Source organism: Mastigoproctus giganteus, chromosome 7 (genome assembly GCF_048544385.1).
Source record: "Mastigoproctus giganteus isolate SK-2022 chromosome 7, ASM4854438v1, whole genome shotgun sequence".
NCBI classification, from domain to species: domain Eukaryota; kingdom Metazoa; phylum Arthropoda; class Arachnida; order Uropygi; family Thelyphonidae; genus Mastigoproctus; species Mastigoproctus giganteus.
In genome coordinates, this window is record NC_143581.1 from 27,478,481 (window position 1) to 27,492,269 (window position 13,789).

Consider the following 13,789-nt stretch of genomic DNA (forward strand, 5'->3'; position numbering starts at 1 on the left):
AGACATTGCACCTACTGAGGTTAACTTTGTGTGAGATAATTTTTCAATCAGAATGCCTCACACCATTTGGTGAGAGTCCTAAACATTGACAGTAATTTCAACAGCCAACTATTTAAATGACCATATCTTCATTACACTTGACATTTATCTACTCATTACTGATTTCAGGTGCCCAGACCAGTATGAATCTTTTGTGTCGTCCTCATTTCTTTATATCCTATATTTCTTTAAAAGCTGGTTATTTACTACAACTTACAAATTTCTGTATCATTCTCACCACTTAAGAAATATCACCATTAAATGGTGTTCTTTTTATCAAAAAACTACACGATTTGCACCATTTCAAAAAACATCTCACCAGATGATTGCAAAAACCAAATGTGTGGTAATGCTGGTTGTGGCATATGCACAACAATATTTGTTATGTACATGCCCCAACCAGCTTCAAGTACATGGAAATTACTGTGCATTCATATTACTAAAAAACCTTTTGCTAGCTATGTGAAAAAGGATAAAAGAACAATTCGAGAGAGAGAGAGAGAGAGAAATCAAACAAGTTATCAGTGTCTTTAATGACTCAGCTGATTTAAGAAAGATTAGCAAGGAATTATATCCTTCTATCACCATATGAAAATAATTTTCCATTCTACGTGATCTGAATTATAATACATAATATAACACAATTCCCCTCATAACAGGAGTCAGGAATTTACTCATCAGCAAGAAATTTATGTGATTCAGAGTAACTATAATTCAGATTCTGACTGCACACAATTGACAAGATTTTATGAGCCCTTAACCACTACAAGTGTTGTTTGCTTAAAACCTTCTATTTAGATTACAACGTAATTTAGTGCTAGAGCCTCAGGTTACAAAAGAAGTTAACTTACGTACAAGTTAGTGTAATAGAATCATTTCTGTACGTAGCCAACTACTTAAGTAGTTACAAATTGGCATCATTTAAGTATATCTCATATTGTGAATACCTTCACAACAAGTTACCACGATATTGCACTACCTCGAATAAGTAACATTTCACCATAGGAGAAGACTATTTGTTACTTATTCCCAGCGGATACCACCACCACCACCCATACGGCACTGTTTTGGAGCTTATTGGCTCCTCATCGGTGGGTGGGCAGATGTTGCAATATTGTTGAGTTATACTTCATAACTGGATTGTCATTATTGCAACACCAGGGTATCTGCCCACCCACTGATGAGGAGCCAACAAGCTCTGAAATGGTGCCGTATGGGTGGTGATATCTGCCGAGAATAATTAACAAGTCTTCTCCTATGGTGAAACATTACTTATTTGAGGTAATGCAATATCATGGTAACTCATGAAGGTATTCATAATATGAGATATACAGTCGGAGATATACACTCTATAAAACAAAATCGATTGTTCCCTTGAAAAAATTTGTTATATAGAAATTCAATGAAAAATATGAAAAATATTGTTATTCACTGAAAAATATTCAATGAACAACAATGAAAAATACTGTAAATTCAGAAATATAGTAAACGATGGGAAATAAATCAGAAATAAGTGGGTATGAATAAATTTTCTAACATTTTAAAGCAATTTATTAATACATACATATTAAGAAATGACTATAGTATGATGTGCAAATATATTAGTACACTTAAGAATTATGTTGTTAAATATTTGGTTATTTTTTTGTTGTGCACTGGATTCTAATGTACACCGTTCATAAAAATGTTCGAATTTGTTTAAACTTTAACCACTCAGATATATATTCTCTTACATTTTCTTCCCACTGAAGGCCTCAATGCAAAGTTTCAAATGCTGTCAAAGTTTCTTGTTTGGAATGTTTAATATTGCCCTCATTTTCATCCAACTCATCATCGATATTGTCACTAGTTCTTTAAATACGTTCCAAAATGTTGGAGTCACTTGGATATTCAGCTACGCCATCATTATCAACTCCTAAAAATTCGTCAAGAACAATTTCTCCACTGATCAAACCTCGCTTGGAACTTTTCCCAAGCTTGCTCATTGTCTTGTAATAGTTCATCCCTCTCATCTCTGTTAATTAGCATTTTAGCAAAACCTGTTTTTGCAAAACAATTCTTAATTGTTATTTCCGTGACATCTTAACTTCTCACTTTCGCCAACTCTGATATGCACATTCACAAATCTATAACAGAATCTATAGGTTGGTTGGTTTCTATTCTCAGTATAATTTTTTTCAGTATGAGCCTTTGGTAATTAGCATTAGCATTAGTAGAGGCATTTGATGCAAGAAAGCAAGCTTATGCAGCATCAGCCAAAAAAAAAAAAAAAAAAACCCACTTCCACTTCACCCCTCTGTTTGTTCAAAATACCTGTCCAGCTGAGCCTTAAACTTATTTAGGCTATCAACTTCCACGACAAGGGATGGAAGTCTGTTCAACCAACCAACCACTCGCTGGCTAAAGGCAAATTTCCGCACATCTATCCTACATCTGTCTTTCCTCAATTTGAATTTATGCCCTCTCAGGTGATTATTCTGAGCGAGAGGAAGAATCCCATCGGCATTGAGCATGCTAAAACCATTCAATGCTTTATACACCTCTATCAGATCACCTGGCTGGTGCCTAGTCTCCAGACACTGTAATTTGCAAAACTTAAGCCTTTCTTCGTAAGAGCACCCCTTTGTTCCATTCACTAATCTTGTTGCCCTTCCCTGTACTCGTTCCAGCAGCTCTACATCCGTCTTGAAATGAGGCCTCCAGACCTGTATACAGTACTCTAGGTGTGGCCTGACCATTGCCTTATACAAGGGAATAATCACCTCCTTATCCCTGCTAGAAAAATTCCTATATATCATTGACAATACACCATGAGCTACTCTTGCAGCCCGTCTGCACTGCTCAGAGAACTTCATATCTGCTTGCACAACCACTCCCAGGTCCCTTTCATTCTCTACCACTGTCAGTGTAGTACCACAGAGTTGATACGTTGCTTCTGGGGTTGCTGTTTCCCATGTGTAGTACTTTACATTTGCATTTTCATGTGCATGTAGTACTTTACATAATGCATTTTCAAATTCTTGATAATGCCTTAGTCCATTGGCTGCAGTCATGGCCGGATTTAAATTTATTGTGGCCCTAAGCTATAACATGTATGAGGCCCTTTTCCCTTACTGTTCATCTGTATCAATAATAAAAAAGGATTTTTTAAGATTGAGCGAGGCCCCTTGGAACATGAGGCCCTAAGCTGTAGCTTGTTTAGCTTATATGTAAATCAGGAACTGGTTTATATGCTGTAGTTAAGACGAATTATTTAGAAGGAAGAAAATAAGCTTCAAAACAAACAAACTTGTAAGTTTCAAAATTGCCGAGTGAAGGTAGGCATTTGTTGACAATCAACGGGATTTTTCTGTTTTCTTTCATCATTCTTCTATCAAAATTTCAAATCCACTGCTCAAAAATTTCACTTGTCATTCAAGATTTTTTGTTGTAATCCAACTCTAACAACTTTATTCCTTTGAAACATCAGTGCTGTTTACTTTTGCCTATTACCAAAAGCTTCAGTTTTTCATTACTAGCCATATTTGCAACCAAGAGTGCCCAAAGACATATTCATCAACGTTGAATATGTCTTTGGACTTGTAGTCCCCTATAATCTTTTTTCAAAACTGTTTCTTTCCAATGGGTATAGTAGTCTTCAATTGCAACTCTACTTTCATCAGAAATAACTTTTTAAAGTAAGCCATGATGCTCTTTAAATTTGTCCAGTCAACCAGAACTGGCTTGGAATGTTTTGTGCCCCAGAAAAGATGCATACTCCAAAGCCTTTTCTAAAACATGCCGATAGCCCTGATATCGGCATGTTTTGGTCTCGAATCAGCTTCATCTACTTAAATGCTGCTTCATCTACATCTTCTCAAAGGCATAATTTTGCACATTTCTGACTGGGTCCCATTTCCTCGAACAGTTTGAGAATCGAAACAGTTTTTCAGAATGGTTAACACACTACTGGCAGGAATACCAAATTTTAAAGCAATTTCTTTTTCTAATGCGCCAATCTATACTATTAAACACTACACTTTTTCACACTACATTCAAACAACAGATGAATTTCCAAGATAAAGGAAATTCACTCTCTCCTAATTCTCTGATAGGATGCTTACGGAAGAAAATAAGTTGACCAGAGCCAACGCCCGCGTTGGGAATATGCCTTAATCTTTGCCAATGGCTGTGGACATCTGGCCAGCAGGTCTTCTCGGTATAGTAGTGTATAAGTTGTATAGGTTTTACTTCTTTTTAGTTGCTGACCCACTGCTGGGCAAAGGCCTCTCCCAGAACCTTCCATCTTTTTCTATCCTGTGCCGTGGTTGGCCAGTTTCCTCCTGCAAGGTTTTACAGGCACCATTAAATTGTAAAATTTTTTAACTCTTAATTCGTTGAATTTACGCCTTTAACTATTAAAAGCTAAAGGGATTAATGCTTAATCCTTTTAGCTTTTAATTTGTACTTTCTCCAACATCAGCTTTATTGCCTAAAGGCCAGAGGTGCGAACAATGCATACCCAGGTCTCTCAAAATCAGTTCGTTATACAGAAACTATTTTCAATGTAATGACCAAGGGGAAATCAAAAAAGTTCACTACATAGAAAATTTCGCTATATGGAAATTTTCATTAAAGAGAGGTCTGACTGTACTTAAATGATGCCAATTCGTAACTACTTTAGTTGGCTACATACGAAAATTATTCTATTACACTTAACTTGTACGTACGTAACCTTCTATTTAATAATAATAATAATAATAATAGTACACTCTGAGACATGACCTGGTCACCCAGATAACACCTCAGAAGCTAGTGCAAAAATACCTGTTTATCAAAGAAAGTGCACCATATTACAAATACGAACCTCAGGTCATACTAGAGATCCCTACTTACAAACTATACTGGGACTGTGCCATAATAACAGACAAGACAATCCTACACAATGGATCAGATATAATCCTCATCAACAAGGAAGAGGCTACCTACCTGATCAGAATAGCAATGCTCAACACCAGCAACCTCCTGAAAACCTATGAGGAAAAGATCAAGAAGTACACTGATCCAAGCCAGTCAAAGAAATGTGGCATATGGAACAAGCAATGACTATCCCAATCACCACGTCAACCCCTGGCATGGTGTCAAAAAGCTTCCATAAGAACTTAGCAACAATGGGTCTCCCAGAGAACACTTACAATGAACTCCAGAAAAGCACAATCCTGAACACCTGTAGGACAGTCAGAGAGTTCTTTGACCAACAGTAACTGGACACAACCAACCACCACGTGCATTTGGTACCAGCATCCACATGGGGTAAAAAAAAAAATCCCATAAGTTGACAGATTCATCTATAAATTTCTTTATATTTTTATGTAGTGAGCAATGTATGTATTTTGTCTAGAAATTGCTGACTAACAGAAGAATCACTCTCCATCTAGTCAAGAATTTTTGCAAATGTGTTGTAGGTGTAATAAAAATTTGAATGTTGCGATGCAAACCTAATCCATCAGTTGAACTAGGATCTCATCTATTCTTTGCAGCATAACCTGTAGAGTGTGTATATAAGCTGAAAATGTAACATGGGATTGCAGAGAAACTATTTGTTAAACCACAAATATTTGTGCATGATTATAAACAGACTTTCCAGGTATATAACTATTCTGAATATCAGTCTAACTCCACATCTCATTATGATTTATTTGAATTACAGATTATTTCATTTTACTTATAAGAATTTCTTATAATAAATAAAAATGAACTTATGTTCCTTAAAACTGAATTGAATTTCCTTTTTTTTTTTTTTTCTTGATAATTTCACTTAAAGTATTTCCACAGCAGAGATCCATTACTGATGTATGAGTTAAAGGCCAAATTTACAGGCCAATTAGATTAACTCAAAATAAAAATACTGCTTTGTGTGGTAAAAATAAATTTATTAAAATAAAGGCAAACTGCTTCTATGAGCTTAAAAATTTTGAAGTAAAATGCACATTAAATAAAAATAACATGAAAATGGGGGATTACTCCAAAACAAATTTACAAACTTTCGGGTTTTTTGTTACATACATCCGTTCTGGGTGAGAATAAAGAGATGACTTTTCTTTACTTAATTCATTTTACAAAGAGAAGGAAAGTCTAAAATGTTAGACAAAAATATATGGCCAGTGAGCCCTCCCACTAAATTCATTTTATTTTATGTGCATTTCCCAAATTTATAACCTTGTGGGAGCAAGGTTAATAAATTATATGTTAATAAATTTGCTTTTATCAAGCAAATTTATTAACATACGGTGTTTGCATTATTACAGTAATTTTTAATTGTAAATTGCAGGTTTTTTTTAGTCTTTCTTTTGTTTCTAAGAAAAGAGAAGGGAGAAAAAATCTTCCTAATTGAAAACTAAATAAATAATAATTTAGTTTATTAATAAAATAATAAACTAAATACTGAAATATCTAATACCTTGTGTGGCCACCTTTGCTTGTGGTACAGCCCATATAGCAAAACTGAGTAATGCAATATATAAAACATAAACTTGATAGCATAATATGTATTATTGTTGCATAAATGATGCATAGTGTTATTATTGTATTTAAGTATATTATTTTTAGCATTTTAGCACAGTTGTAGAATAGATGTGCAGAAATTCGCCTTTAGCCAGCAGGTAGTTGATTTGTGGAACAGACTTCCATCTTTTGTTGTGGAAGTTGATAGCCTAAATAAATTTAAGGCTGAGCTGGACAGGCATTTGGAATGAATGGAGAGGTGAAATGGAAGGGTTTTTTTTTTTTTTTTAGCTGATGCTGCATAAGCTTGCTTTCTTGCATCCAGCTCAGCCTTAAATTTATTTAGGCTATCAACTTCCACAACTAAAGATGGAAGTCTGTTCCACCAATCAACTACCTGCTGGCTAAAGGCAAATTTCCACACATCTATTCTACAACTGTATTTCCTCAATTTGAAACTGTGCCCCTCAGGTTCTTAATTTGAACAAGAGGAAGAATCCCATCAGCATTCAGCTTGCTCAACCCATTCAAGAAAAAAAAAAACTGCTTCTCCCCAGCAGGGAATCGAATCCCGGTCTCCGGGATACTAACCACTACACTGCCGAGGAACCTAAAGTGTAGTATTACACTTTAGATTCCTCGGAGTGGGAACCTAAAGAGAATACTACACTAAAGTACACTTTAGTGTAGTATTCTCTTTAGATTGAATTTAGTATTCTCAATTAAATTGAATTTGAATGGAAATCATGCCTCAGACCAGAGCAGCAAAGCAAAGGGCTCAGAATAGCGAGAGTGCTGTGGCTCACGGAAAAACTGAAAGGGGCAGTTGTCCTCCAAATCACAGCCTTATGAAACGTGCTACTTATTTGATGTTTGCAGATCTATCTGGAACAGGGCGTGATATAGTCAAGACGGATGTTTTTGTGTGTGTTCGATGTAGAGTGTGAGGATATTAGGTGTCAACTCAGTGTTCTGATGAGCATTTATGAGAGCTTGAAAAACAGGGTGGATGCCCTTGAAAGAATTAAATTGGAGGCCCATCAAGCTCTCAGCTGCCCACCTCATTTCCAGAGCTTGCACTTGTGCATCAGGCAACACAGTGGCAACACCTAGATAGAATGCATTGGTCCCACAAGAGGTAGCTAATATCGGTGACTCCACTGTCAGGGAAACAGGAAATATATTGTGCACAAAGGATAGGAGGAACACAACCAAGGTATGTGTCTCCAGGGGCAAAAGCTGATGAAGTTGTAGAGTAGATATCATCTTTTAAGGGCACAAAAGGTGATATTGTACATGTTGACATTAAGAATAGGAGATCTGTGGACTTACTTAACAAGAACAGGGCAATGAAGAGAAAAAGTTGCAAGTTAGGGTTAAATTTGAAAGGTCTGGGCGGAAATTACTAAAAGCTGTTTAAATGGTGCATGGAAGAAAATATGCCAACAGCACAAAAGGCTTTGAAGGATTTGAAAAAGATGAATCATACGAAGTGGTTACAGATAAGATTGTGAAGGTTGCAGAGCTACTTCAGTTGGAGGTTGATGCCAAAGACGTGGAGTTGTTAGAGGAAGACAAGAAGGAATTATCTAATGAAAAACTTATTGACTTGCAGGCAGCGATAGTGAAAGAAGGATATGCTGACGAAGCGCAAGATGAACCAAATAAGGAGCCGAGATGCTTCATCACCAGAGAGACGGCATGGCATTTCGTGAAATTGCATCGGCAATGGCGAGGTGTGAGAAGATGGATCCTGACAGCGAACGATTCTTAAAAGTCAAGAAGGGTGAATGATATGCTAGCTTGCTACAAAGAAATCTACAATGAAAAGAAAAAAGCCACCATCCAGTTATCCATTAATATGTTCTTTCATAAGGTTGAGCAGCCGACCCCTTCTAAATCTCCACAGCCCTCAACTTCCGCAGCAGCGTACTTATCAGCTGAAGATGTCGATTCAACATTGCTCGAGAGGTAAAACTTACTGTCAGTATGCCTGTCTCCTCTCTTTTTTTGTAATTTTATAATTTTGAAATTTTTTTTTTAATTGCACGCTTTTGTAATTTTTCCTGCGCATGAGATAAAAAATTTAATAAATACAAAAATTCTATTTACTTGTTCGTCGAACATTTCTTTTTTGATTCAATCAATTCAGTGAGCACAGTTGCGAGTGCTGCACAAGCATGGGGAAATTCCCCGACTTATGTAGCATTCCGCAGAACGCAACCCTTACATAAATCGGGGAGTTTCTGTACTAATGAGCGTGTATATCCTTCCAAGGCCATATTTATAGAAATGGCTGATGCAATACCTTGCAATTAGTCTGATGAAATAGAAGTGTTATCTGATGCAATACCTTTGCTTTGCACCAAACAAAATGACTGTAATCAAACAATATCTTATACTTTTCACTACAAATGTTACTTTTTTTAAGGTAATGCAGTTTTTTTGTCCACCACTGTATATCATACTGACATTGGTGATCCAGTGTTGGTGCTGACTAGCCCATGCAAGGTGCAGTTTCTTTTGTTCCACAGTGAGCATGGGTACCTGTAATGGCTGTCAAATGACAGCCTATAAGAACTAATGTACGGCACATAGTCTACGTGGATATTGGTCTTGCTATTCCTATCTTGTATTGAGTGGTTAGCTAAGCCACTGTGCTGCATTGCTACTATATTATAAGACGAGACAATAATGCATATCAGGAGCATCAACCACAAGTAGCTGTCCCATATGTGACCTTTGCTGGTTGTTCAACCACTGTTGAGTCAGTCATGGTAGACTTGTGGCACCGTACAATGGGAGCACTTAAACGTCTTGGCTGTTTTTGAGATACTGGCATCTGCATACCTTGTCCATTCTACATTCAGTGCAGGAAAGATCTCAATGCCAACCCATTCTTTCTCTCAGACTCAAAATCTGATCAGCATGTGTGCAAACTACAATCTTATATCAGTTTGTCCCCACTTTGAGTCTTCACCAGCATCACAGACTAGTCCATTCCTACACAAGGATGTTGCTAATGAAAGCCAACTCAGTATGTGAGTTTGTGTCAAAGTGCACCAGAATATTTTTAAATTTGTTTGATCAAAAATGCAGTACTGTATATTAAAAATGAATTCCAACTAATAAAACATTATTTTGTCTGGATTCTTCATCGTCGTCATTGATCAAAATCCACACTGATCAACATGGATTTGACAGTGATATACAATGCATAAAAGGTATGTTAAAGAAGACTTAAGACACACATACAACTTTATTTTCAGTTATTCTAAGAATGGCCTAAGTAGGCCATTTGTCAAATAACATGACAACCCAATAACAATAGTGACCTAAAGCTGATTTAAAAAATTCAAATGATAAAGTAATCAAAAAACTTACGAATCACTAAAACCATCAACATGAAGAATCTTCATCTGCTTTACAATTGTACTTTTTCCTGATTCGCCAGCACCTAAAACAAAACAATAACTTTCAATGTTGCTTTCATGAGGAAGAGATGAAAAGCATTGCCTCCAGTTTTTATTTTTATCAAGAATGGATAGAAATATCTGAATAAAACAAAGCATGGTCAAAATATTCTTTATTCCTCCCATTGCTAAATGTAAAGTTTGGAATTCTGCAGCATTTGATTTCTGTGTTGTCTTAGTAAAAATCATGATGGCATGCTTATCAGCACAGTTAAAACAGAATTGTGTTACTGAATTTTCTGAGTGGTGAACATATTTCTTACTGAGATTCATCGATGAATCTAAGTAGCATATGGTGAGGGTACTGCTGACATCAGTACCTGTCTGTACTGGGGCCATCAAAGATAATACCAAAAATCTGGAAAAACAATCTCATTGGAGGAAAAGAAAAAGAGCAATAAACTAGATCAGAAACAAATTACTAGTGTGATGAAGGAAGCATACATTAATGGGTAACAAACATGGATTGCAAATTGTGAAATCCAAGTCTGTAATGTGCCATAAAAAATGTCCAGTTCATTGTTCATACAGTTCCTGCAATAAAACAGTAACAACAAAGCTTAAAGCTCTTCTGGCTGCAGCAGCCATACAGAGTATAAAAAGAAATTTACTCATTTACAAACCATCATTGTCATATTTGGAGGTAGAAGGTTGTTGTTGCAGGGTTGATGCTTCATATTTTCAAAAAGAATGTCAATTATTTATAAACTGAATGCACAATAAATAAATTTTAATGATATTTTAGCCAAAATAATATACATTATTAATGTTAAGTTTTGGAGCTTTCTTCTGCTCTTTCCTCAATGACTTTAAATTTAAACAATTGACTACAGTACTTTTTTTTTTTTAGTAACTATATTAAATTTTATAAAGTTGAAGATGATTTTCAACTAGAATCTGCAGTTAGGATAATTGTATTTGTTTCCAAGTTTTGCTTTTCTTTAACTTCTTCTTTTCTTTCTTTCTTTATTATTTTTTTTATGATAACCCCAAAACATAAATGATATTAGAACTTATAGATGTGTGAAAATTTGCTTTTTTTCGGCTTGAGAGTGGTTGATTTGGAAGAAATTTCTATCTTGTATTGTGGAAGTGGGTGGTTTGAAATTTAAGGAAGGCTTACACAAATTATTAGAGGATGAAAAAGTGATGCAGGTAGTTTTTTTTCTTTCTTTCTTTTTTTTTTGTTGGCTGATGTAGAATAAGTTTTCTTCCTTACATCATATGCCACTACTAATACTTTAATACCATGTTATTATTTGGTTTTTAGGAGCATTAGCAACTAAGGCCATATTGCTCCGGAGATATGCGGTGGTCATTCCCTGACCTTTCCACATCCTCCGTATTTGGTGGTCATGGGCTTGAACCCCGGTCTAATCAAGAAGTGTGTGCTATGCACTGCTGCTACTTTAATACCATGTATGGGCTGAAGATTAAGAAAGCACTTGTTCACACTGGATTTAAATTTCTGTAGGCTGTAATTTTTGGAAAAAACATGTGCCAGGTGTTCCAAATAATAGCATAAGTCATGAATGAAGAAGAGAAAAAGTTGTCTGGTTTGGAACAGAGATGCAGAATACACATGATAATTCTGACAAAAATAGTATCGCTGAAAGTATCTATGTAACACTGAGTGGAGGTAATTTGTAAGAGATGGGTTATTAATTAACCAGACTGTACTCTTTGATAGAGCCTAAGAGAAGTTTTGCAGTCACCACCCCAAATGTGGAAATAATGTTCCACAGTAGAGAGGATTTCACAGTTATAGACTCAATAGCTGTTTGGAAGAAAAGTAATGCCAAAAGTATGCAAGTTATTTGAAGATAATAAAGCACTCAAAACCTATGTTGGTATTAAGAATTTCCAAATTGGAAGTATGTACATAATGATACCAACATAGATTTTGAGTGCTTTATTATCTTCAAACAACACAGTTTACCTACACATCATGCTGATCAAGTACTATCTTAGTACACAAGTTAGTTAATGCTCGCAATGTGTTACGTTTCAAGTACATTAGCAAAGAGTAATAATTAGAGGTATATAGATAGCCTATGATATGTATGAAAAAATATAAATAATAATTTCCAGATTTCTATTGGTCAATTTTAATGAAATTTGAAAGGTTGAATAAATTGTTCTATCAGAGTGAAATATAAAATTTTATGAAAATGCAATCACCGAGAGTCAAGTTTTTACATGCAGGTGAATGGACAAAGAAATAATAATTGAAGGGTTTTTTTTTTTTGTTACAAATCATGAATTATTACTATTTGCTAATACACCAGGATAACTTACAAATCTTTCTAAAAGTCCCAAAAAATAAAATTTCATGAAAATCCATCCACTGGAAGTAAAGTTATTACATGATGATGGAAAAAAAAACAGTTAGTCTTTACAATCTAGTATCCCTTCCGATTGATTGTTACGAATAGCAGTGATTGACATGCCTAGCCTACTATGGTTAGTGTTGGTGCATTTATCCCCACCTTGCCACTGTTTTAAAATCGGGAACTTGTTTTCTGATTTTAAAACAGCAGCAAGGAAGGAATAAACACCATAACAGGCTAGGCATGTCAATCACTGCTACTCGCAATGATCAATTGGAAAGGGCACCAGATTGTAAAGACTAACCAAAAACAAAAAAATCATAATGATTGCCACTTTTACTGGTCTAAATTTGAATTAAATTTGAAATGACTTGGCAAATCTTTTTAAATGGCTCAAATATTTATGACAATATTTCACAATATATTTAGTCCATCCATGCATAACATCTACAAGTTGTTAAGCATGGATAGACAATGGGCATATTATGTATATATGCTAAATTGCCTAAAAGGGAAACCCCAGTTTTTCTGATGCAGAGAAAGCAACATTTGTGCTTATGCCAAGAGAGAGGAAAAGACATTAGAAATCGTGTAATTCCCAGTAAGAATATGTGACTTAGTCTAAAAAATCTGAATGTTATCAAAGGTAAGTATGGAAACAGCAAAATCTTTTTTGCAAGAAATAAAGAACTGAATTTTAGAAGGATTAAAGTTAAAATTTTAGTTAAAATCTTTAAAATATCCATAATTCTCCCATTTGAGAATTATGGAGATTGGCATTTAAGGAACTGATGGTGGATAATTGAAAAGCTGAAGCTGTTTATGTAGAATACACTATATTGCAACTTCCAGTTTCTCAAACTAGAAGTTGAATATAGTGAAGGTGGAATCTAGTGTGTTATCATCTACAAAACTACGGATGGGATTTATAGTTAGTGGGAGAAAGCCATTACATGCAAGAGAAAGAATCAAACCTTGGGGAACACCAGCATAGGTTGAGAAGTTGGCAGACAGAGAGCCACCTATCATTACCTGCAAAGAGAAAACTGGCTACCTAGATGTAAAAGGCAGAAAGCACACCAAAAGATGGTAGAAATCCACTATGTCAAACATGACTAAAAGCCTTTGAAATGTCAAGAGAAACTCTTTGGGTGTCACTGAAATTTTCCATCGAATTTGTCCAAATATGGGTAACATAATCCAAAATATCACCAGTAGATCAACACTGATGGAATCCATACTGGTGATCATTGATCAGATGGAAGATGTTAGGATAGTTTAAGGGTCAGTGGTCAATGGATTTCTCTATTACTTTGGAAAGAGTAGTGAAGTTGAATAGGATGATAATTAGAATGGAAGGATATGTCACCCGCTTCGTGAACTGGCCAAATATGAGCAGATTTCAATGAAAAATACCAATGGAATAAGAGAGTATAAAAAGGCAAACCAAAAGGAACAAGTTCT

The 13,789-nt window shown here is 35.4% G+C and overlaps 1 protein-coding gene across 2 annotated transcripts in view; it reads right to left on the reverse strand.

Annotated features, from left to right (window-relative positions):
- Positions 1-13,789, reverse strand: part of LOC150082751 (guanine nucleotide-binding protein G(s) subunit alpha-like) — a 200,567-nt gene that overhangs the window by 135,338 nt on the left and 51,440 nt on the right. For both annotated transcript variants that reach the window (XM_090376807.1, XM_090376806.1), the window contains exon 2: positions 9,907-9,979. In XM_090376807.1, coding sequence (XP_090232933.1) covers positions 9,907-9,979 — 73 coding nt within the window. The remainder of the gene's footprint in view (positions 1-9,906; positions 9,980-13,789) is intronic.